Below are 25,163 nucleotides of genomic sequence, written 5' to 3' on the forward strand. Positions count from 1 at the left end.
ACTTTGTATTGGTCAAATAATGATAGAAATATTATTTCCTAGAGAAAGAAGGTAGCTTCTTCCTAAACCACGCCCACGCGTCATACGAGAATTTTGATTATTATTAAGGATAATTTACAAGAATCCCATAAACTATTACTCGATTAACGAAGTGCACCCTCAACTCGGATTTTCATCAAAAATTACTCTGAACTCGTATTTGTGTTCTCTTTACTAACTCTGTTAACAATTTTATGACGTGGATGTCATATGTGACTTAAATTAATACCCTCTATTATTTATTTCAATTTCTTTTTATTATTATTAATTCAAATCTCTATTTTATTTAAGAAAAAAAAATATGTTGGGAACAATAAAAATAGATCATAAACTAATAAACAAAAACTAAAATGATTATTGCCCATATAAATGATAAATCTTTTTTTTTCATTAATCAAAATTGATAATATGCAGTTTACACCCAAAAAGTAATGAAAAAAAATTCATAAACTAAGAATAAAAATACATAAAAAAAAAATTATTTGGAGCCTTGACTTCTAATTTTGAAAAGAAATTTTTTTCGATAAAACGACAACGATGACAACGATGGCAAGTTGTGACTAGCTGGTTGTGGTGATTATGCAATGATGGTCAAAAATGGTTCACGACGATGGGTTTGTTATAATTTTGACTATGATTTTCGAAAGTATAAATATGTCGTCTTTTTGTAAGAGAAAATGTGAACGTCATTAATGTTGATGTGTAGAGCCTAATTGATCGACTATGACCACTGAAGATCTTACTACGGTGATTCGCGGATTAAATTGTAAGAGTTATCAGCCGAGAGTATTTTGGAAATTTTAGGTCTGTCTGTATGTCCTAATTTTTCTAGATATTGGTTGTAGAGCGCAAGAAAGATTGTAAATATATTTTCTCCGTGATTTGGATATCACTGAAAATATGCACTGACAAGAGTGGACGTAACTTTCGTATTGAAAGTGATTCTATATGTCTTTATTTTTTTGTATTTTGTGTGATTCGTTTTCTAGTTTTAAATTGGATTTGGGGTTTAAATTCTATCATTAAGACGTTGGTTAGGTCAGGGGTGTTATTGTCCCAAAAGGAAAAAGAAGTATGTAATTTGCAATTTTAGTTGCGTATTTTTTTTTTATTCTTTGGCACCGAACATAGACCCATACTTTTAGATTTAAGTGGGAAAATCGTGCTTTATAAGTTATATAAGTTATATGATATCTTGAGATTGTGAATTTGTGATATAGACTGATGAGAAAGAAAAAAAAATATTAATTCATTCCAAAATGCTTATTAATAATTAATTGTATTATTAGTAGAAGGAGACAATAAAGTAAAATGGTATGCCACTACGCTAATTGGTTATATTCCATATATACCCTTCGTATAATGTAAGCAACAACGAATATCCCGATTTTCCAGTGTTTGGGGTTCTCAAGTAAGCAATAACGAAGAATATGCTTGTTAATTTTTCACTTTTAGAATATATATAAGGGGTTTTTTTTTTTTTTTTTTGGAAAAAAATATATAGGGGGGGTTCTATATCTAAAAAAAGTACAAGGGGTTCCACTAATAATATATATCATGAGGGGTTTTTTTGACCTTCGGTGCAACATATATGCTTGTTTGTTAGTTTTTTTAATTATTTTATTTTTAAACGAGTCGTAAATTTTTTCATATTTCAACATAAGTTAGTTGAGAGCACCCATTAAAATATCGATACGTATAGACTATAGTGATACCACCGATCACTGGTTTTACTAAAATATTGACTTGTATGTCCACAAGTATTTCACAGTTATTTAGAATATTGATCTCAGTTCTCTATCGATCAAACTTTACTAATATACAGATGAGTATTCTATTTAAAAAAAAGCATAGGAAAATATAATATTTATTAACAATATTTAGTGATTAATTTGCTTTTATTTTAATACAAGATCTACATAATGAGAAACTTATCATAAATATATATTGTAAAAAAAAAATACAAAATTAAGCTATACACAGTTAGTTATTGTTGATTTATTGCTGAGAGAAGTGAATTATTGTTATTAGTGAGAAGTAAATTTTAGCTTTGGGACCGACTTGAGAATGAGGGATGCGACTCTATGCTGGTTGAGGAAATCTTGGGAACATATAATCGTTGAAGACATCCAAAAAAAAAAAAAAAAAAAAAAAAAGAACACGCGACATTTGTAATCCACCGCGTATATCACTTTCCACCATTTAAGGATGACTAGACAGAGATGGAGATCATGGGTTACACCACTGCAACCAATAATGAAACGGCCAGCCTTTCATTTCATACAAGGAAAGTCGTACACAGCTACATAACTCATCGTGTAGGCTTCAAATTCAGAGACTACCAAACTTATATAAAAAAAATAATAATAATAAAAAAGAAAAACGAAAAAATGGGCTACACAAATATACCTTAAAACATTATTAATATTCCCTCCCCTCTCCCAGCTCGTCGTCTCATCATTTCCACGTAAGCAAAAAGCAGGAATCAAGGAAGATATATCGAGTCAGGAGACATAGATATCATCTGGAGCAAGCTGGAGTTTGAAAAAGTCTCTTCCAAACCCTGTCCTCTCTTACTACTCCCACTGCTGCTACAACCTCCGCCGCCGCCGCCGATACGCACGAGCTCCGTCGCCACGTCAGCCATCCGGATGGTCCCGTGGCGATCGAACATCAAGCACCTGGCCGCCAGGTCAGCCACGCTCTGGACCTGGTCGCGGCGGGTCCCGGGCATCTCGTGGAAGTACAAGCCCGGGTCCACCACCTCCTCCACGGCCACCCTGCCGTAGCTCCTCATCCGCTGCAGCGCCGCCGCGTGGCACGCACGCCCCGCCACCATCTCCGCCAGCATCGCCCCCATCCCCCACACGTCGCCCTTCTTCTCCCCCTCCTCCACGCTGCCGAGGCCTAAACATGGACATTTCATCTGGTCGTTAAAATTAATTATATGGTTAATTTATAGTTAACCGCAGTAAACCAATTATTTTTATTTTTTATGCTTCACAAGTCAACTAACTAACATAGTTAATCAAAACAATTAATTTTAAAAAAAAAAAGATAATCTAGCAACATAACTGATTTCAAACATAGTTTTAAAGATAAAACCAACATTTGGTAAATTTTATAATTTAGTCATTTACAGAAATAAACAGTTAGAATATATCGAAAAAAGCTTTATGTAACATAAATCATAGAAATCAAAATAAACGAAAATTAATAAAAAAAAACTTGATATCGCAATTTATTGGACTAATAAAAAAGTAAAAAAAAAAAAAACTTTGGAATAAATCAAGCTAACATGTATTAATAAAGCTGTATTATTTGATTGCGATCAAAATGTCGAATACTAATAAAGGATAATGTAGTAATTTGTTAAATGACTAATAAAGCAACGCCATCATTTATGGCTACATTTGAAACTTATATGAAACGTTGGTTAGATTGTAATTCCAACATTTCATGAAGTTTAGTCTGTGTAATTAAAAAAAAAAAAAAAAAAAAAAACCAAAGCTAACCGGTTTTGAACGGCTAATGAGTAATCGGTTTAAGTATTTTGCGGACCTTTAGCGAGGCTGAAGCCGGCAAGCTTGGCGGAGAAGGCATCATCGAGGAAGACGGAGGCGGGGCGGAGGGCGCGGTGGGGCAAGGGAGGGTCGGCGTCGTGGTGGAGGAAGGCCAGCGCGGCCGCCACCTCAGCGGCCACTTGGAGGCGCCGCGGCCAGTCCAGAGAGGGGAGGCGATCCTGGAGGGTCCCGTTGGGAGGGCGCTCGTAGACCACCACGGGGGCCGCGGGGTCGTCGAGGCAGCACCCCAGGACTCTCGCCACGTGGCGGTGGAGCAGCGGCGCCGACAGAGCCTCCACGCGGGACAGGACTTGGACGAGCTCCGTCTCGCTCCCGCAGCAGACCGTGTGGACCGCCACCAGCGTCCCATCCGACAGCACGCCTTTCGCCAGCTGGCGGCTGCTCATCTCTTCTCGTTGTTGGAAGCCTTGCGTGGCTTGCTCGAGCTCGCTGCGGGAGAATAGGCGGGCCCGGCACGCTTTCCGTAGCCACGCCTCGTCCACGTCGCCCGGGAATCTGAAATTGTTGTTGTTGTAGTCGAAGGGCTCGCCGATTTTTCCTTGTTCAGGGTGTTTCAGGAGGAAGGATAGAGCGGCCAGTGAGGCCACTATAAAAGCCGATGAAAGAACTCCTGCAAAACAAACACAAATTTATAGAGGCAAACGAAATCAATTTTATTGCATATATGTATATATACCTGCTATGATTACAAACTTCTTGTCATTGTTGTTGTGCTTTTGCTGCTTGCATTCACTGCCATACACTTCTCTTCTGTCCTTGATGCATGCTGTTTATAAACAAATATTCCAACATAGTATAGGGGCTAAATTTTCAAACCACACATTGAAAATGTACTTGGTATAGTATCGCAATGAAGGCCTCTAGTAATAGTAACATAGTATTCCAATAAATAAATATACATTGTACAAGTGCGTTGACCAAATCCTCAAGCCTTAAAGACTTCCTTTGGAACCGAGAAAATAGGGGAACAAAATAACGTAATCCCTCGAATTTTCTTTGTGTTATTGGACGAAAAAAAAATAGAAGGAAAATAAAAATAAGAGAGAAGTTAGGTGACAAAATCTACATCAAATGTGAATATTATTTTCCATATTCAAATTTTTTTTTAGTAGTCTTCTTTCTCACGCATTTTCCGAGTTCTAAACAGAACCTAAAACTATTAATAGCTATGAGATATTGAATCAGAAAAAAGAAGGGCCAAAAAACAAAAGACTTACAGCTCACGCAACCATTTCCCATGCGAAACCCGTCCCCAACAAACCCTTCTCGGCACAGACACCTCACTCCTCCCGTCACGGCCGTGGCATTGACGACCGAGGCGTTCCCGTGGCACACCTGAGCCCCGGGCGTCAAGTTCCTTGGGACGGCCCACTCGAGCTTGAGCCCGGGCCAGCTCGAGAATCCTCTGCACCCGAACCTCCCAAAAGCCGAGAACCCCGCGTCCCCGGCCCGCCACACGCTGTGGTCCGACAGCGGGTAACAGCACTCCGGCGATCCTCCGCCGCCGCCGCCTTCGCACTCAGCTCGGCACACTGACGTGTCCTCACAGTCGTACAGCCCCAGCACGTTGTCCTCGGACACCCCGAAGAACCGCCTCGCCTCGCTCCCCACCTCGAACGAGTTCAGGTCCTCGTACCGGCGGCGGCGCAGCAGAGACGAGGAAGACGACACGTCGAGAAGCAAGCCGTCGGAGTAGAACTCGACCACTCTGAGCCTGCTGTCCGGTGAAGAGTGGTCGCCCACTGCGAGGTAGAGCGCGGCGGAGGTGGCGTTCTCGGCGCAGGATAAGCGAAAGGCGTTCAAGGATGATGACGTGGCGGCGGGGCAAGAGGAGTTCAGGTGGAATGGGAATGGGATCGCGATGTCGCCGCAGGTTTCGTTGCAGCGGTTCGGAAGGAGAAGAGAGTTGGAGAGTGAGAAGTGTCTGAGAACTAGGAATAGAAGGTGGAGAGTTGAGAGAAGAGGCCACATTGTTTCAGCTGAAGAAAAAGAAATGCGGACAAGTAATATTTTATATCCTATAATCTGTCTATATCTAGCTAATTAATAACTGATCACTTTATGTACTGTTAAAGAATATCTTGGATTTGTAGGTACGTGGCTTTTTCCCCCTATTTTTAGAGGGACGCTTTGAAAGTTGAGTAGTATAGAATAGTAGTGCATGGTATATTAGCTTCCAATTTACTCAAGTTGTATAGATTTAACGTACAATTTTTATTTTTATTATTATCATGCATTCGTGGCCTTTTTTTTAATGCATGTACTATTTGCTTAATTTTATTGAGTTCAACTAATAATGAAGCATACATATACCAATCATATGCCCTTGAACGGACTTTTCAACCAAAAAACAAAAAATTAATACAGGTGTAAATATAAATGAATTTTCAAAATATTATTTGTTGGAAAAATATTCTTCTGTCAAACTATTTGTTAACGATATTTTTCTTCAGACTTAGTGACATGTAACACTTGTCAAGCAGAGCGTGCCCTATGATCTTGCCACATCAGGAAGGGCCTACAGAAAAACCTACCCTTGAGATGGCGTGGCAAGATCAGGGATGTCAAGTGTAAATGAGGAGGGCATTGAAGTTGGGGAAAGTAGAGACAAATGGTCTGTGGAATGGGCTACATTTCGTACCTATATATACGCGCGTATAGTATATATAACTTGTATATATAGGACGTTGTGCACTTGGTGAAGCGTGGACGATGTGTTTTGAGGATTCCTATATTCACTTCAATGGCTTTTACTTGGCAATATATTAATCACAATTTGCATGGCCTTCGAGATTTGGTATTTACAATGCATTACGTTGAACATACATAAAAATATATGTATGTATCGTTTGGGAGTTTCGGAATTTCAGATCTGTTGTGTCAATCTCAACGCCAATGTAGCCCTTTTATATATATACTTGCGTGCGTCTACACTTTTTTTTAATTATTTCTTTTGCTGAGAACGAAAGCAAGCTGTACTTCAGGGCCTAAACCACCACGCTCAGGTGGTCTTTTATATATATATATATATATATATATATATATATATATATATATATATATATATATCTTACCGGGAATTGAGGTCACATTTGAGTGTCATGTGTACATATATGTTTTTCAATGGTGCGTTTCTTTCATTCCCAATAAAATTGAAAAGATACCATTTGAAACAATATGTTTCTTTGGTTCTTGGTAAAGTTGTGACCTTTGTGTGGCTAGCTAGTCTAGGTTACGTACGTGGCGTGATATCATTCGATCGTAGTGTATTGAAAATGTATATCGCGAGGAATACTTGGGGTAAATTAGCCTCCGAGGACTTGTGTGAATGTGTGCATGAACATGTGAAAGTACCGCCAGATAATGAGTATCCCAGACTAATGGTATAAATTGTATTTGTATAGTATATACGACCATATTACACACAATCTAGTTAGCACTTATTCATAGATCTTTCAAAGTATTCACAATTAAGAGTTAAGAGCGAGACTACTTTACAAAAAGGAAAGTCTCCACCAGCAAATAACAGAGCATGAGCGGACTTCAAAGGTGCTCATAAAATGATTTTTATGTGATAAAAAAATTAAATGATTTTTTTTTAAAATTTGACGGTGGTTGACCTCAAGCCAAGCACAGCTCAGCGAAGTGCTAGATGGAACACTACTACAAAAAGGGAAAAAAAAAATCGCCCAAAAAAACAACGCTTGTAATATTGAGCGACGTCCAAAAAAATTTTGGCATCGAAAAAAGATGTGGCATCATCTAAAATGTGCCACATGTACTAAATGGAGCGTTTCTTTGTATAAAACCGACGCCCCATTCATTAATCCCGCCAAAATCAGGCGGGGAGGATTGAGCGTCGCTTATCGAATAAGTGATGCTCAAATATTCACGTAGTCCAATTATATGCTGACATGTGACGGGGCGCCGTTTGTTTATCGAGCGACGCCCAAAATTGAATGCTATATCTATTGCATCGCTCATAAAATATGAGGGGCACCCCGCGACAAAAAATAACGCATTCCAATTATATAGTGACATGTGGCAGGGCGTCGCTTATTTAACGAGTGACGCCCCACTTTGATTAAGCGGAAAATTTGACGTGGCACCACCTGGGGGCGTTGCTTTTGAAAAAGCGACGCCCCAGACTAATAGCGTAGGCCGATATTGCGTCGCTCAGAAAGCGACACAATTTTCGTAGTGCGTTACTTTTTGAATGCCGCAAAAGACCCATTTTGTAATACTGGAAGCGCATCACTTACAGTTCAATCATATCCAAAGTAACTAGGGGAGGTGGTCTCAACAACTCGTAGCCCCGAGTATTGCTCAATCGTAAATTAATATGCAACACATAGAAGGGGGATATATGTGCAACATCAACCTTTATGGATAACCTTGTCCACATACAAAAATGCATCGCGCGATAACATCATACAAATATTAGTTTAAGTTTATTTCAAATTATCATATAATCTAGTCCAACCAATCGTATACATAAATGTGAGTTGTAATATGAACAAACCATAAACTCAGTAAACACAAATTCAGATAGTAAACCCATATACCCTACCTAAAGCTTACAAATTTAATCTAACAAAACTCTCACGTAGAAAGAGTAATGGGACCCCTATATGCTCAGATGCCAAATAAGACTAAACAAAAGCTAGGCCTTATTCTCTTGAAGCACGTGTGATCTAGACCGATTGACCATTTGATTGGATAAGCATCTTAAAGAGAAAAATACGTGGTTGCACTCAAATCATGAAAAGATTCAAGTGGTCTCGACTCGACAATCACTAGACCACTGTTGATGACGGTAACTCGGCGACACTATGAATGAGGCAGAGGCATCAATTTGTGAAGCTGATAAAGTTTATTCAAGATCCTTAGATAAATAACTAATGAGGTAGAGCTCCTCTTCAAAGAAACTCTACATTGGCGCAAAATGACACTAAGTATGATAGGTACAGTCTCGAAGTTCCTCTACGTAGTAATATGTGATTATTTACAAACTCGCTTCACATGTGAAGCACGTTTCAAATTCGTGGATACTAGATGTTATTGTGGATATGTCTTAGCTAAATATAACGAATCGGTTTCGGATAAAAAAATTCATCCCTCCGAGATGAAATTGTATCCTCTTCTTTCTTTCTTAAATATCAATTTGTCATCAAGGCTAATTATCTCGTCCTCGGATCCGTTCAGTTGGTTGATCATATCATTCGCGGTAATGCGTGATGAGAAGCCACATGTCTAGAGAGAAATGCTATAACTTTGTTTGGTAAGATGGATAGAAACATGGATAAATAATTAATTATAAGGAAACACAAAAGAAAATAAAAGATGGGATGATATATATTTTCACGGTTATGATTGGTATGATGAAAATATGAATGAATTTAAATAATTTATGTATTCACTTTTTTGTTAAAAAATAATAGTAGGAATTTTTTTTAAATCAAAGAATACAATTGTGAGTTTTAATCAAGTTTTTGTAATCCTTCCATGGATTTGTAATCTTCTAAATTCATTGATTTACTATCCATCTATCCTACCAAATACACAAATCATCACAATCCATCGTTTTTTATTCAAAGCCTTAAAATAGAAAAATGAGTAAACTCACAAATCTAATTCTTAAATTTTTGTTGACTTGAACAAGTCTGAATACTCTTGATTCACGTTTATTAAGTTCAAAAGTATAGTATTCATAAAGTAAAATGGTATTTTAGCACCCATTTTTGTCGTCTCTCTTCAGAAATTCCCTTTCCGAAAAATGACCCAAAAAGGAAGAAATGTTTTTGGACAATAAAGTTTCAAGTCTCTCTCTCTCTCTCTATCTCTCTCTTCATTGGCAACAATAGATCAGCGTGGTCGTTTCCTGGCAAATAGCATAGCACTGCCGTTCTATCTGTCGTCTCGAGTCTCACCATGCTAGCTCTGCCGCCATTGATAATCCTCACGAATCTCTCGAAACCCAACGCCCAAAAACCACCATCGTCGTTCGTGTTCAGCACCCACTAAAAGGATTATATTCTCGACGACGATGGTACTTTCCTGAGACGACACAAAAACGACAAAAAGAAGAAAAGGAGGTGTTTTGGGGATGGATTTTGGTGGACCCGCAGAGACCCGTCTAGTGGGAGACTACATACTCGGTCCTCGAATCGGGTCGGGCTCGTTCGCCGTCGTGTGGCGGTCCCGGCACCGGAAATCGGGCCTCGAGGTCGCCGTGAAAGAGATTGACAAGAAACAGTTGAGCCCCAAAATCAGAGACAGTTTGCTGAAAGAGATTTCCATCCTCAGCACCATCGATCACCCCAACATTATTCGACTCTTGGACGCCACAGAGGTATCTATATATATACATACACACACAAAGACTTTTTAAACTCAATTGATTTATGATCTTTGTGTTTTGTTGATTGGCTTATGTTCAGAGCGAGGATAAGATTTACCTGGTCTTGGAATATTGCGATGGTGGTGACCTCGCGGCTTATATCCATCGACATGGCAAGATTTCTGAGAGTGTTGCCAGGCACTTCATGAAACAACTGGGTGAGCAATATAAATATCTTTTTTTTTTCTTTGGGTGCTTAGGCTGTGTCCGTACAGACGAAAATTCGGCTATTTTTTTGTGGCAATTAATGACCATAGATAATGGTAATATATTCTGTTGTTTTGGACTTTGGTATCTATAGATATACTACTATATTTGTTGGTGACCAAATATTGAAGCCTTTAATTATGCCTTGTTCAGCTGCTGGATTGCAAGTGCTTCAAGAAAAGCGCCTAATCCATAGAGATTTAAAACCGCAGGTATTTTTCTTTCCTCATATTGCCGAAAGTGTACAACTTTGTGAAATTTAAGAATTGTGTTGTTTTTTTTAGTCTTAAGTTTGCGCCGAGAACAGGAGTTCTGATCTTTTTCATGTTTAGAACATTGAATAGGTTTGAGAGTACATCACAATCGCTCGTTCCACTGGACTTTCATTCTTCCTATTCAATTTTGTTTTTTTAGGGTGCGGTAGCTATTCAGCCATTACAAAACTTAGTTGGTTATAGTGGTCAAGTGGCTTATTGGTCTCAAATTTGTAATTGAATTCTGATTGGTCAAGTGACTTTCATTCTTCCTGTTAATGGTCAAGTGGCTTATTGGTCTGAAATTTGTGATGATTAGCATGCTCTTTTCGTCTCATTTGCAGAACTTGCTCTTGTCAGTTAATGGATCCACTCCACTGTTGAAGATAGGGGACTTTGGTTTCGCAAGGTAATATATTGTTTGATGATAAACTTATTGATTTTCTACGTCTTTCATACGTTACATTTGTGACATGTTTGTTACTGTAAGACTTATGGATCACTTTATAGTTTACAAAGCAAGATAATAGGAGTATGACCTAGGTATGGTTCGCGAGAACGTTTAGGTGGTGTTTTAGAAAGAAAAAAGAAAAATTATTCACGTGATGCTTTAATAGCACATATGCCTTCACCAACTAGGAACATATAAAAAAAAATTATTTGAGTTACGTCATTGTAATGGTAGCGCGAAGAGATTTTTAAATCTCCCACTTCTCAACTCTGCCATCCCGTTACTTTGTTCCTCAAGAAGAATGAGTCTTATCGAAATGTCTCCGTTGTGTTTTGATTGCTTACCTCTCTATTCCATTCAGATCTCTTACGCCTCAAGGTTTGGCTGACACACTGTGTGGTTCACCATTGTACATGGCTCCGGAGATTATTCAAAACAAAAAATACGATGCAAAGGTGACTTGATGAGAAACACAGAACAAAACTCATCTTGAAATAATCTGTAGTTATAAAACTCATTTCTCGTAATCTGTCTTTTTTTTTTTTTTTTTTTTTGCAGGCTGACTTGTGGAGTGTTGGGGCGGTTCTGTTTCAGTTGGTGACTGGGAAGCCACCATTTGATGGAAATAGTCAACTTCAGGTTTGTGAGAAATTTTAATACTTTTCTTGCTGTGTCGAGGTTGACCGGTAATAAAGTTCGTAACTTTTTTATAAGCTAGTTTGAGTTTGTTCCTTTCTGATATATACTTCTGTGTACAGCTTTTCCAGAATATCTTGGCATCTACTGAGCTTAAATTTCCCGTTGGTGCCCTTGAAGAACTACACCCAGATTGCATAGATCTCTGTAGATGCCTTTTACGTCAAAACCCAGGTACTTTTTTTTTAGTGAGAGTTGGTTTCGGTACCATTATTATTTTGTACATTTCCTAAGTTTCCAGAGACTATGGGCATCTTTGCTGACTACATTACTGGTCTTATGCCATAGGGATTGCAATTTTTTTTTTTCCATTTTCTTTCTTCTTAGTGATTTCACAAAGGAAAAAAGATCGTTCCTCAAAACAGGGGGAAAAAATTAAACGATCAAGATTAGTGTAACTCAAAGCTCATTTTTTGCAGTCGAGCGACTATCGTTTAAGGAGTTCTTCTGCCATAACTTTCTTCAGGAACCAAGGTAATGTCTCATATGTCAAATTCATGCTACTTCGAAGTCTGATGTGAACTTCTACTGCTGAACATTGACTCACAATTAATAATGTCTATACTATATTCTAATTTCTACAATTGTAGGGATATGCTTAATGTAAAGCACCCTGACACCGCGAACATTGTTTCTCAAGAATATGAGGGTACAACAAGTACTAAGACTGTTTATGGACCTAGAGAGTCTATTGAGCACAAGCCAAGCTCACTAAATCAGGTTCAAGGTGTGTGCTTTCTTTATCCAAGCTGTTTCATTTTTCTGGAGTGTCCAGATATGTTATCTGTTTGACATATGTTTTTGTTTGTTTTGGATTATGCATCCAGTATCGGATTCCTTGGAGGAAATCGAGAGAGATTATGTGCTCGTTAATGCTCTGTGGACATCTATAGAGTGTATCTCTTATTTTCGGGATACTTCTCCGCAATCGGAGTCCAAAACTGGATCTTCCGTTGATACGGCAAAGCAGATTGAGCAGCCTAAGCCAACGGACATGGCTTCCAGCTCTACGAATCCCATTGAGAGTTCTAAGAGCTGTCGAGCAGGTTCGTTTCCGACATCAAGTACTTCAACGATGCTTAGGGAAGTGCAAGGACTGTCGATATTGCATCCTTCTACGAAGCTCAACTTGTTATATCAGTATGTCAAAGCTCTTGAAGAACTATCTCAACAGAAGGTGCGTTATCAAAGCGCTTCTACAGACATGTTCATGTTAAGACCCTTTCACAGTTAAATATTTAGTTGATTGTGTTTAAGGTAAGAAATGGTGTTATAAACTGTTAGTCTATTACTAGATATTATTTATAAAAAATAAAAATAAAAAATCATTTAGAGGATTGAAATGGTATGCAAGTTGCTTAAGCCTTTAGGGAGAGTTCTTGGTCTCTTAGATACGCTTTTATTATGTATTTCTTTTCGCTTTATCAATTACAACTCAAAGGGAACATCTCAAGTAATTGAAATGACATAGGCCCATAGATTTAGATAGAATATTCGCATCTTGGAAACCACCAACACTTTGCCATGGGTAAAAGATACGAGTAGTTGGCATTATTATTTGCGAGAAACTGTAAATTTTACCTTGTTTTTTTCTTACAAATAATTGGTCCAAGAAATACACATCTTTTGTATGTTTATATTACACAGAATGACACGGGACTCTATCTGGAGTCGTTTTCGGTTGAACTGGTTATTCTGGCTGTATGGAAGAAAGCTCTTCAAATCTGCAATACTTGGTTGGCCGATGAAGAATCTGCAAGCAGCTCGGCCAACAAACTTTTCCGGGAAGAGAGAGGTTTATCACCAAACACCGAAGAAATCCCCAGCAACCCGTCGAGCGCGTCTTACTGGGCAGAAAAGTCTTTCCTTGTCGCTTTTGACCGCGCAGAAAAGTTGGAACAGCACATCCGAGATATCGGCGGTAAGCGAATATTTTGCAGACTTTCGTCTCCGATTTTTTCCAATTTGAAATTTTTACTTGATGTAAACGGCACGTGTTTCAGGCACAGCCGATATGCCTGACGCGATGGAAATCGTATTCCAGAAGGCCTTATCTTACGGGACCACTGGCGCTGTAAGCTTCCTATATATACCCACTTCAGTTTTCGATTATCCATTATCAGCCGTCGGATCAAAATCATTTTCTCGTGTGTTGTTTTTTCAGGTGGACGAGTTTGTGAATGCGAGTACGGCAGCGGAGTTGTATTCGAAGGCGCTGCTGTTACTTTCCTTCATTTTGGGAGAAGCAACGGCGCTCTCTCTGAGCCCTCCTTTCGAACTAACCCCTGACAATAAGAAGAGAATCCAGCAATACATCGTCAACTTGCATTCGCGGCAGACTAACTTTCTCAAGTCACACCCGTCTCTCAAGCAACGATACAACTCACCCACAAAGTAAATATAAGAAAGACTGCTTTTTTTTTTTTTTTTTTTTTTTTTTTTTCCTGTACAGCCTTAAATTCCTTGGATCTTTCTCGGGCTGGATATCGTGACCCGTCCCACAAACCCCATGCACCAGGCAGTTTTTTTAGTCCGACCATATACATGTATATGTGAGGGGTTTTTGACACCATGTCTCATTGTGAAAATGGGGTATTGTGCTAGATTTTATTGGGACTGTGGAACAACGACAGTCAGTTGTCTTCATTTATTTGAGTATATCTGTAAATATTAATGTAAATATTTCAGCATTGCTTTTTCCATGGCGTGATTCATAGATGTTTCATGGGCTAGATGAACTGAAACTATTAATAAAAATATATTTCGGTAATAATATGACAGAGATCTTGTAATTAACATTGAAGACTAAGAAAAGCCTTACTGGACAGACGACTTTTTTTTTCTCAAAGTTTAGTACGTCCGCTTATGACTTTCTTAGGGAACAAGTGTCTGCCTTTACATCCGAAGTAGATTGCATGATCCAAGCAAAAAAAAAAAAAAAAAAAAAAGAAAAAAAAAGTAAATTGCATAGAAAATTTGATTAGTCGTCTTTTCATTCAAAATGATGCATAGTGGTGTCAGGGGGAGAGAGCAACCGACATATATAAAAATAAATTTTAGCAACCGAATCAATCTCTTGTGCATAATCAGAGCCAAAGAATAAATAAAAGTTTATTATATGTATTTAATTTTGAAGTTTGAATAAAAGTTTATTATATGTATTTAATTTTGAAGTTTGAATTTATTATATATGTTTAGAACTTCTTATATGTGTATAGAACTTATTTTTTATATTTAAAAATATACAACATTATTTCCATCGCAATTTTCATGTTTTGTCGCAATTTCCGTCGACATAATTTTTTCAAATTTTCACATTATTTTCATCGGCACAAAATCGGCCGCCGACATTTCAAACCTTGAATAAAACTGCTGTGCATAATGCAAGCAAGTAGCTATGAGAGAGAGAGAGAGAGAGAGAGAGAGAGAGAGAGAGATTCTTTCACACATACAAGGAGTAAGGACACTTACGAAGGAAAATGAAGAGAGTAAAACACACTATTTACTTATTCGACTGAAAGAGTCTGTCAAGGGTCTTTTTAGGAGCAGTTGCACATATGTCCATATTAACGAGCAACGTAGACGAAATAATATGGTTACACACCTACACGAAAAGTTCCGTGAGCTTCGAGTCATAATAAATTGTTTAAAAAAAAAAAAGGGGGGATAATAGACATAGGGGAAAATTAAGAAATCACATGCAAAAAACGACAAAGGTTATCCTTAGCGTTTTTGCACGCGAAATCAAATATTCAGGTGAATATCCCCTTCCAAGCGTAACCTCTTGTTTCCTTGCTCTTCAAGTTGGCTTCCCGGGCTCGCCACGCGGCTCTCCTTGGCCTCGACCGAGCATCTCTTGTAAGGCTTGAACCCCGTCCTGCGAGCCTTGACCTTTCCCGTCCCGAGCCCAATCGTCAGAAGCCCCTCCTCCGAGCTATTATACACCGCTCCGATCTTCTCCGGCTCTTGTTGACTCCACGCCCTGATGTTGAGGTCCAACAACGATGTCGCACCATCTCTCTCTTCGTTCTGGTTCGGTATGTTGTTCTGGTCAGGCGGCGGTGAAAAGCTTTGGGGTAGCACATGTCTCGAGAATAGAGCTTGAAACGCCAGTCGTCCCTGAGGAAAGTAAAGGCCGTGGCAGTCAGGGTGATGCGAAACCTATAAATAATGTGTTTCAATAAATGAGTAAATAAATTACCTCCTCTGACACCTCTTTCCACGAGTCGCTCGAGGTGCTGGTACTTCTACAGCGGCGGATATTGGAATCCGAGAGAGAGTTGTTGTTGTTGTCCTCGTCGTTATTGTTATCTGATGCTTGTAATTCTTCCTCACCATCAGCTTTCTTCTCTAAGGCATCAGTTTCTATGTCGCTGCTAGAACCAGTGTTTGAGCCGCAGGACGAGCGGTCAACCTGCTTTCTTACCTTTCCTTTATTCGGATCGTGAAGCTCTGGGGTTTCTTTTACGTCCGGCTCATCGGTGATAGCATTCAAATTAGTACCCGGCTTTTTGCCCCCGTTCGGCTCTCCATCCGACGGCGATCCTTTGGAATCGGAATGTTGGTCCGGCAAGCGAGGGCTGAGAGGGTTCTCTCCTTCTGTTTTCTCCGCAGGTGAAAGTGCTTGGTCAGTCTCTTGCGGTGGAGATCCACCGACGGACGGAGGATTGTTGCAAGAAAACGGGGCGGGGAACGGAGCGCACATCGGGAGAAGCCCGTGCGAGGCCCACCATGCGGTCGCTGCCGCCACGGTGGCGCCAGCGATGGCCGCCATGCTCGGGGGCGGCGCGGAGTTCACTTGGTTGCTGAGCGCGGGAGAGTCGGCCGGAGTTTTTCCATTGTTGGGGTGGGGCCAAAACGTGGCAGCAAAGCTCGCCGCCGCGTGCGCCGCCGGATTCTGGAGCAGCGAGGAAACGAGGAGGCTCGGGAAAGCGGAGGACATGTTGAGGAACGACTGGTAGTCGTCTTGACTCTGGCGGATTTCGGAGACACGAGGATGAGGGTTGAACGGATGGAACGGTTGGTGGGCCGACGATCTTGAAGCATAAGTCTGATGCTCGGTGGTGGTTCCCGATACGGCCGAGCTTGCAAAGAGGTTGTTGGGGTGGCCGATGTTCGGGCCTTGGAATGGGATATTTGGGCAGTGAATCCCAATGCGTCCATCGAGAATGTGCGCGGGCACGTGCCTCAGGAGGTTTTGAGTTGCATGCACGTCCTTGGAAGCGTTGGCGTCTCCTAACTTTTGGCATTGGCTTGGATTAGTATCTTCCATTTCCATTTCGTTGGTGTTGTCTTTCTGGGTGTTTCTACGGTCGTTGATCTCGGTGGTGACGTGAGATCCGCTTGCATCGCCGTGATTTTTCCTTTTGGTGGAAGGCACAAACTCCCTGAAACTGCAGACGTTTCCGAGTCCCAGGGCTGGCTTGGGCCTGAAATTGTTGTAAGCCTGAGATGAGTGGGCTCCTTGAAGCTGGGTCAGACCTTCTGAACAATCATCTTCCCGATGCACTGGTTTTCTTTCTCCCCCGGTTTCCTGATCAAGAGAAAAAGATTCAAATGAAACAAGTGCAAGAATGCAGACACTGCTTTGTGTGTGTGTATGTGTGTGTCCGCTCGCACATAAGAGAGAGAGAGAGAGAGAGAGAGAGAGTAATGACCTTGGGAAGTGGTTCTTTCCCTAACTCCTTTACTTGCTTACAGTCCGAGGAGGACTCTGACGAGAAATATTTTCCATCCTTTGCTCCAACCTGGGATACAGGCACATTCGCACAGGTCTTTCGAGGATAAGGATTGTTTGGTTTTCTTTTAGGGCGTGGAGGTGGAATGTCAATGTCGATTGCTTGTCCAACTGGAATGCCTTTCACGAGCGCCTCCTTTTCCAGCTGAAACAGACACATTCACATTCACGTTCAGTCTCATTTTACTGAGCATTTGAAAATGTTCTATTTCTAAGTTGTTGTTTCCAACCTGTTTATATATACACTATAATAATAATCTTAAAATGTTGTGTAGTTAAGAATGAGAATAAAACAATAATTTCTACCAAAGACGGATGATTACACTACAAACAAATAATTACAAATAAACTCTGGTAGTTATTTGTTCTCACTGGCTTAACCTCTCATTACAGGCCCACAAGAAGAGGACTTTACTGATAAACAAGCAAAAAGAAAGGAAATATAATACATTAGTTTCTCGAGATTCAGTATCCGAAATCTCTCTATTATATTTCATGAGCAGCTGTGCATTAATTTAACATCCTGATGCCCTCCGTCAGTTTTTTTCATATAGACACTTCACCAAGCTGACTAATATTTTTAGAAGATGATCATCGAGTTTAAGGTGTACTATTGTAATGTACACTCTAGTATCTTTTTGACATATGCACTGAAGTACTCACAAACAGACTCGGATTTTACAGTGCAGTACAAAATCTTAATATTTTGACTCTACACAGGAAGCACAAAAACTCTTTAAAATTTACGAGGTATCAGGCTCTGGGGAATAACTTCCCAAAATCACAATGGATGCAAATTACAATCCTGACAGAACTTGTCCCTCGGTGTTCTTGCTTGGGTACATACCAATTAAAAACAAAAACAGGTTATATCTCACACTTTCTCTCCTTTTTTTTTTTTTTTTTTTATCTGATCCAAGTTTCTTAATCTTCTAATTTCATAAACTATAAATGCATCCCTTCGTGAAAATACAGAAGCCTATTATATACCCGTGACACATATAGCACATTAGAGAGAAAACCCATCGTGATTGACTTATATGGAAAGTCTATAGCCAAATTATAACGCTAAGGTACTAGACATCTCTAAGCCAAACAACAGAGGACACCCCACCAAAGCTTTCCAACCAATTCTTGACTAAACTCCCAAGGGGCTTGTGATTATCATTATGGTCACTATTGACCCTGCAGAGGAGTGCCTCAAATAAAATTCAACGTACTTCAACCTCTAAGCCTAGTAGATTTAAACATCTATTTCCACTGTTGCAGCTACACTCTGATTCTACTTTATACCTAACAAACACAAATCCCAATCAGCCGTGTATCTGTATACCGCTATGGATGAAAAAAAAAGAGGGCTGGTCTGGCCTGCTGCCAAACCAACTCCCTTTTAATTTAATGTGGAAATCAAAGTGGAAATCCAGTACCACCCCCTTCCTACTAAGTACTTATATTATGACCTCTATACTAAATTAAAGCAGAAATTTTGCATAGAGATATGAATAAATTGATGGAGAAAGTTAACAAAAATAAAAATTATACGGATCTATTCTCAACTTGTTCATTGAGCTTCCTTTCAGTCATGTAGTAAGATGATACACCCCTAGAAATAGTCTAGAATATTCTAATTGAGTTAGTTATATCAAATGCTTATTCAAAAGGCCTTAAAGAATTGTAATAAGTTATCAATAAAAAATGACAATTTCCCTCTCCAATTCTCTCTTTTCCCTACTAAATTTATTTTGCTACGGAGCCGACACTCGCGAAGAGTGATATCCAACACTGATCACCGGATTCTCGCCGGAGGACGTATCATGAGATTGAAACTTAATCCTATATTTCTGTAGGGCATGAATTACAGTATAGTATGAAGATGTATACACATATGGTCAGAAGTCTTATCCTGTGAAAAATTGAGAAAGTTACCTAAGTGTAGGTTACATTTAAAATTTCTAATCGGGAATTGTTTATAGTTCTCTGCCATGTTTCATGTGATACAAGTAACATAAAAAACAATGTGATTTTGATATGATATAATTGTAAGTTTTTATTGTCTAATATTTTGGGGTCTTTCTATAACTACACATGTAGAGTTTCTTATAGACGAGTGAGATCACAGACCAGCAGCGTTAATTTCCGATCAACTAAAATATGCAGACAAGGCATTCAGTTATTTTTTATCCAAAACAGTAGCTGATGTAATGTACATCCATGGTCATATTTGGAATTGACCTCTATAGCATTATTTTTTAAAAGAAACTCGCAGATAAAATTAAAAAAAGAGGAAAACAGAAAGCTTCTACTATGAAGAAGCAAAATACAAACTAGAAAACACTAGGCCAATCTCTGGAAAGAGCCATTAGACCAAAGCATATGGAACTACAAACTTAATTGAGTGAAAACGGCATTTGGTTGAGACATATAGAATTTGCAAATCACAAAAACCAGAAACATTGATGCAACATAAATAATCAGCAAACACATGGACGTGAAATTACAAAGTGAGAGGGTACTTAACCTTTGAAAAGAATTTCTGCGCATGACTTCTGATCTGTATAGCAGTTTTTGTTCCTATATGATCTGTGAAAAACAATAAAAAGAGAAAAACATCAGCAATAAGAAAAGAGGCAATAGCATTCGATTACAATGCAATTCCGCAGACTGCTACTCAATGGATTAAGCAAGCATATCATTCTTCCTTTTTCCCCCTTACAATGTCACTTATAAACAGTACTATATATTTTTTAGATACCCATAAACAGTACTATATATACAACATGAGACACAAGACAATTGACTTACTGGTTTAAAACCACAAGAAATAAATTACAACCACCTTGGAAAAGTTACATTCATCTTAATTCTGACCTTCGATGCGCTGCCAAGCTCGTCCATGGAGTTTTAAGGCCTCGAGGAATCTATTATGCTCTTCCTCCGTCCATCGCTCTCGCTGCTTTGTGATAGTATATGGTTTTCTCGTCTGACATCACAAAGAGTTCATCAAGTCCAACTAGTGCTAGAAAAAAAAATAATAGTAAAAAAAGAAAAGGAAGAAAAAGAGAGAGAGGGAGACTGTTGAGGAAGAACCCCAGCAATTTCTAGAATAAGGAAACGTTTCTTCTAAGAGCGCAGTATAACCATCACGTATCAATTTGCGATTTTCTATTTAAAGAAAACTAAGTCGAACCAATGTTTATTTCCTGCTATTACATTAAACCCAACAGCACTAGCGCTATAAATTGTGTATCACCTTCATAATTAATTCTTCTCCGGAAGAGTATGCGTCCATGATCGGGCCGGAGCAGCGGTCGCTGCTTCAAATCCTCCCTGACGAGCAAGGGATAGGACAAGAATCTTCCATCGCCTCTCACCGAACAAAAAGATAGAAGCGCTAGAGCCGTCGTGGTACTTCTCAGTAACACCTGATAAGGAATTTCTACTGCAAAAAACAGAAAAAAGTAACAGAAATCGGTAGTGGTCCGTCTCGGTTTCTTATTTCAGCAGTATGAATTGATTCCTATTTTCTTTTTTGATCTTTTTTTTTTATCTTCTTTTCGCTAGCGCAGGAGGTACTACTGAATCAAGAAAAATCAGAATTCACCCAGAGTTAATCATACTTATACAAATTCTAAAACAAAATTATCAGAATCCACTGTAATAGAGCGGCAAGTTAATATTCCTTATTTCAGAATCTCACCAAAATGAACCCGAAGACGCCAAAACCTTAAGAAAAGAAAAAGGGCACAAAACAAAGAAACAAGAGACACGGAAACTTGAATCAGTAATAAAAATAACAAATAACAAGCATCACTTCTATATCCAATTTTTCAACAATGAATCGATACTATCCGTCTTTTACAATGCTATTTTCAGTTTGGTTACCGGGAAAAGAAGTGGGATAACAAATAAAGAAAGCCAATCACTTGAAAAATAATATTTTTGTTCTGTTTTCCTTCATCAAATCAGTAACAAGCTGTTTTTAGCTCAGTAAAACACTTGTATGATCACTCGACCGAAGCCTTCCACAATTTTCCAAAACCACCATTTTTTTCCTTCCAAGTTTCCCGGCTACCAAACATGAGCACCAAAAACAACAAAAAAGCCCTAAAAACCAGAAATAAACGTACCTCTCCGAAATGACATGGCCAACGAACAGTGCTTGATCATGCATTAAATCAGCTCATCTCACATCCAGAACAGAACCACTCGCCATCGTACCTCTCGGCAATTGGGGACCAAAAAAAAAAACTCACAAATCTGAATCTCCGAGAAACAATAAGCTCTCGAAAATTATGAAGCGAAAGAAGAATATCATAAAGGTGAGAGAGCTGATTTAAAGGTTAAGAAGAAGAAGAAGAAGAAGATGAAGAAGAGTGAGACCCAGCCAAGAAATACGAAGCATTTCGGAGTGATCAATCTCAGCCACTATTATTTGTGTGGCTCTAAAACAAAAATAAATAAAATTAAAATGGTCGACTAATATTTGAGGCTGAGAAGCGTTTCGAGCATCTAGCAGAGACCAGCGAGCTCAGATATTGCGCCAAGTGTCACTTATTTAGTGGCTTGTTACACTATCAGTCAAGCTCTTTCGCTTTTTGCCTACTTCTTTTCCGTTCTTTATTACTTCTTATTTATTTATTTTGGCCCTTGCTCTTTTTTATGTTTAGAAAATTGCCCCAATTTTTTATTGGGGAATTGTGTCACTTTACAAGTAGTGTCTCTTATTTAGGTTTTTTTTTTTTTTCAGCTGTTAATTATTGTAAGACTGGGGATAATATTTATCCTGGTAATTGTAATATATCATCTTCCTATAGATAAATTATTTAATTAAATACATGAGATCTACAGCTTGATGTATAACAAATTTACTGGGTCGCGAGAATAATAATAATAATAGCGAAGCTTGTCTCCGGAGGTTTCTCTCTAGCCCTATAGTTATTCTTTAAGTGTCACTATGGAGTTGTTTTTCAGAGGTTGCATTGATGGAAACACTTGTAATTGTTTAGGTATAATTTTAGGATTTGAGAAATACTAGTAAGAGGATTTTATCCAGGAAGAATTGTGTGAGAGAGTTATTGTCCAGGTTCAAGTGAATAGTTATGGGGTTTTTTGGGAAAGCACCCAAAAATAAAACCGTGTGGGTTTGGGTCTAATCGGACAACACCATACTAGTGTGGAGTTATGGTGAGGTGGCAGCTCAATGAGGTGGAAGAACGAGACCCTACAAATGGTAGAGTGGGTTGCGTTTGCGATGTGGTGAGAGAAGCCATCAATGTGATGACATTGCGATAGGAGTGCATTGTTGCGAAATTTTTCCTGATAATGTTGATGGTTAAGCGGCGTGTCCCGTTGGTGGCTGACGGCGGTACAATTAAGATGGTTTCGCTGGAGAGTAGGCTACGTATATGTGGTCCTTGATTTGAAAGGAGGATTGTTGATGTTTTCAAGTCCTACATCAAAAGAATAGGCAAAGATTACCTTAGATATAAGTGCTCCACCAACTTCTTTAGTATGAGGCATTTTGGGAAGGTAGCCAAAAAATAAAAATCGTGCAGGCTTGGGCCTAAAGTGGACAATATCATACTAAGTGGAGTTATGGTGATGTGGCAGCCCAACGAGGTGTAAGAACGGGGGCCTACAAATGGTATCAGAGCCAAAGGTTCAGAAGCACTAGGTGACTGGACTGTGGAAATACAAACCCTCAATGTGATGACCTCGCGATGAGAGTGTCTTGTGTCGAAATTTTTCCTGACAATGATGAAGATCAGGCGACGTGGCCCTGGTGATTAGCAGCGGTACAAGATGATTTCGCTGGAAGGGATACCACGTGTATGTAGTCTTTGGTTTAAGGGAAGGATTGTTGGGGTAACAACCCAAGTCCCACATTTGAATAGTAGGCAAGGATTGCCTATTGCCTTGGATATCTGTATTTCACCAACTCTATTAGTATGAGACCTTGTGGGAAAGTAACCAAAAATAAAACTCTACGAGTTTGGGCCCAAAGCGGATTATATCATACTAGTGTGGAGTTAATGTAATGTGATAGCCTAACGGGTTGGAAGAACGATGACTACTACAAATCAGGACCAAGTTATGCAAACAACTACCAATGAATGATGATCCCGATGCATGTGATTAGACCAAGCAAGTGAAACTTAATGAGTTTATTCTGTCAATGATCCACAGAGATGGGCCTTCAAATCGTCAAATTGTGGTCGTCAATCGTCCAACAAATAGAAACGTTTAAAAGGACTCGGCGCCAATGCACGTCATCAAGTAGGGCGACGGACTCTTCAACGACAATCCACATCAAAGACTGAAACGAGGCCCTGACATAATCATATGGGGAATAGTGCACTCATAGTTGTATGTTTACCAATACAACTACATCGCTTCACCCGTAGTCACACTAATACGCCATAGTGGTCCAAAGTTGGCAAACGACCTTAAACCCCACCACACAATTTTTCAATGCTTTCAATAAATTCGCATAATGTGCACAACAAACATCTTCTTATAAAATAATCAATTTTTCTTTTGCAAACAAACCCATGTCTTGGGTTGTCTTGATATGGCCGAAGACGCATCCTCTTCCTTGAATTTATGGTCTTGATATGGCCGACAATGTATATGTTCCCTCGACTTTTTAAGAAAAATTATACGGACTAAGTTAGTTGAAACGTTGTAATTGCAATCTAGGCAACCTTTCAACTAAGTTTCTAATGCAACCACGAGTGATGATGTGACTTTATTATTCTTCTAGAAAATTACATGCTTATCATTTATGTAAAATTCGGCAAATTATGTAGCCAACATTAGGCGTTTTGACACACACACACACATATCATAAAGCTTTATTCCATAATAATTTATTTCTTAATTTGTAGTCCAATTGGTTGCTTTGTAAATCGGCTGAATAACATGTAGCCAACGTTTTGTTGAAATATCATCGCTTTAATACACGTTATATGAATTTATGTCATGATATTTTTTTTCTTCTTATTTTGTAGTTCAAATAGTTGCTTTGATTGATGAATTTGATTTTCATTGACTTTCTCTTTTAATCCATACAACTTTATCCCCTTAATTAGGGAGTAGTTATGTTTTTTTTATCTTGAACTATGAAAAACGTTTATAGTAGACATCGCATAAAATTAGAATTGTTATAGCCCCAAAATATGAAAAATGCATAACTTATAAACAAAAAATAACCAAAATTTATGATGATTAATAAGTAAAAAAAACCTGAAACCATATAAAACAAGCACCTATTACCATTAATTAACGAAAATTTACTAACGATTCACAAGTAAAAAATATGAAAGTATACAAATCAACATCTATTAACGATAATTAGCAAAAATTTATTGACGATTTCTAAATAAAAAAATTTATTGGAACTAAGCTGATAGGCACTCGGATTTTATTAAATTCATGAATTAATACACTGCATGTGAATAATTTCATTACTTATTTTAGTCAATATTTAATTTATTTTCTTATATTATAATCAATATTGAATTGCCTTTTAAATATTTGAAATTTAAATCTCAGGTATGGATTATAGCATTTTTAACTGAGTAAGTTGACTTTATTTTTTGGCTTGATGAAACGTTGGCTAGCGATTTGTTTCCATGAGTTACGCTACACAAGGATATTTATGGCATTTTTTTATCGGTTTGTTTCAATAAATAGTTAGAGTATAAAATTTACCAAACGTTGGTTAGATTCTTAAAACGACATTTGTAATTGATTACGTTGCTAGATCGTCCACTTTTTATTATCAACGTTTAGA

At 38.6% G+C, this 25,163-nt stretch overlaps 3 protein-coding genes across 6 annotated transcripts; 1 reads left to right on the forward strand and 2 right to left on the reverse strand.

Annotated features, from left to right (window-relative positions):
- Positions 1–2,274: 2,274 nt before the first annotated feature.
- LOC149400226 (Protein kinase superfamily protein) lies at positions 2,275–5,594 on the reverse strand. The gene is made up of 4 exons (XM_089613407.1): positions 4,841–5,594; positions 4,300–4,389; positions 3,601–4,233; positions 2,275–2,946 (listed from the first exon to the last, which is right to left on the reverse strand). The coding sequence occupies exons 1-4, from the start codon at positions 5,592–5,594 to the stop codon at positions 2,525–2,527; spliced, it is 1,899 nt and encodes a 632-aa protein (XP_089469533.1). The 3' UTR covers positions 2,275–2,524.
- Positions 5,595–9,401: 3,807 nt separating this feature from the next.
- LOC149400227 (Protein kinase superfamily protein) lies at positions 9,402–14,331 on the forward strand. Its single transcript, XM_089613110.1, has 13 exons — positions 9,402–9,975; positions 10,064–10,181; positions 10,384–10,442; positions 10,829–10,893; positions 11,297–11,390; positions 11,494–11,574; positions 11,694–11,805; positions 12,051–12,105; positions 12,222–12,358; positions 12,459–12,808; positions 13,279–13,552; positions 13,635–13,705; positions 13,796–14,331. Exons 1-13 carry the CDS (start codon positions 9,730–9,732, stop codon positions 14,027–14,029), a joined length of 1,896 nt encoding a protein of 631 aa, XP_089469236.1. The 5' UTR covers positions 9,402–9,729; the 3' UTR covers positions 14,030–14,331.
- Positions 14,332–15,111: 780 nt separating this feature from the next.
- Positions 15,112–21,736, reverse strand: LOC149400228 (protein LATE ELONGATED HYPOCOTYL-like). 4 transcript variants are annotated; one of them, XM_089613026.1, is made up of 8 exons: positions 21,496–21,735; positions 21,066–21,091; positions 20,619–20,807; positions 20,237–20,348; positions 19,887–19,948; positions 17,289–17,513; positions 15,833–17,164; positions 15,112–15,750 (listed from the first exon to the last, which is right to left on the reverse strand). In XM_089613026.1, the coding sequence occupies exons 3-8, from the start codon at positions 20,655–20,657 to the stop codon at positions 15,376–15,378; spliced, it is 2,145 nt and encodes a 714-aa protein (XP_089469152.1). In that variant the 5' UTR covers positions 20,658–20,807; positions 21,066–21,091; positions 21,496–21,735; the 3' UTR covers positions 15,112–15,375. The 4 variants fall into 4 exon arrangements, with proteins under 4 accessions (XP_089469152.1, XP_089469151.1, XP_089469150.1 ...); XM_089613025.1 differs by having other exon boundaries at positions 20,619–20,940; XM_089613024.1 differs by having other exon boundaries at positions 20,619–20,943.
- Positions 21,737–25,163: the final 3,427 nt, after the last annotated feature.

This window comes from Urtica dioica, chromosome 4 (genome assembly GCF_054948205.1).
Source record: "Urtica dioica subsp. dioica isolate 48M chromosome 4, U.dioica_male_clone48M_v1_H2, whole genome shotgun sequence".
Lineage (NCBI taxonomy): Eukaryota > Viridiplantae > Streptophyta > Magnoliopsida > Rosales > Urticaceae > Urtica > Urtica dioica.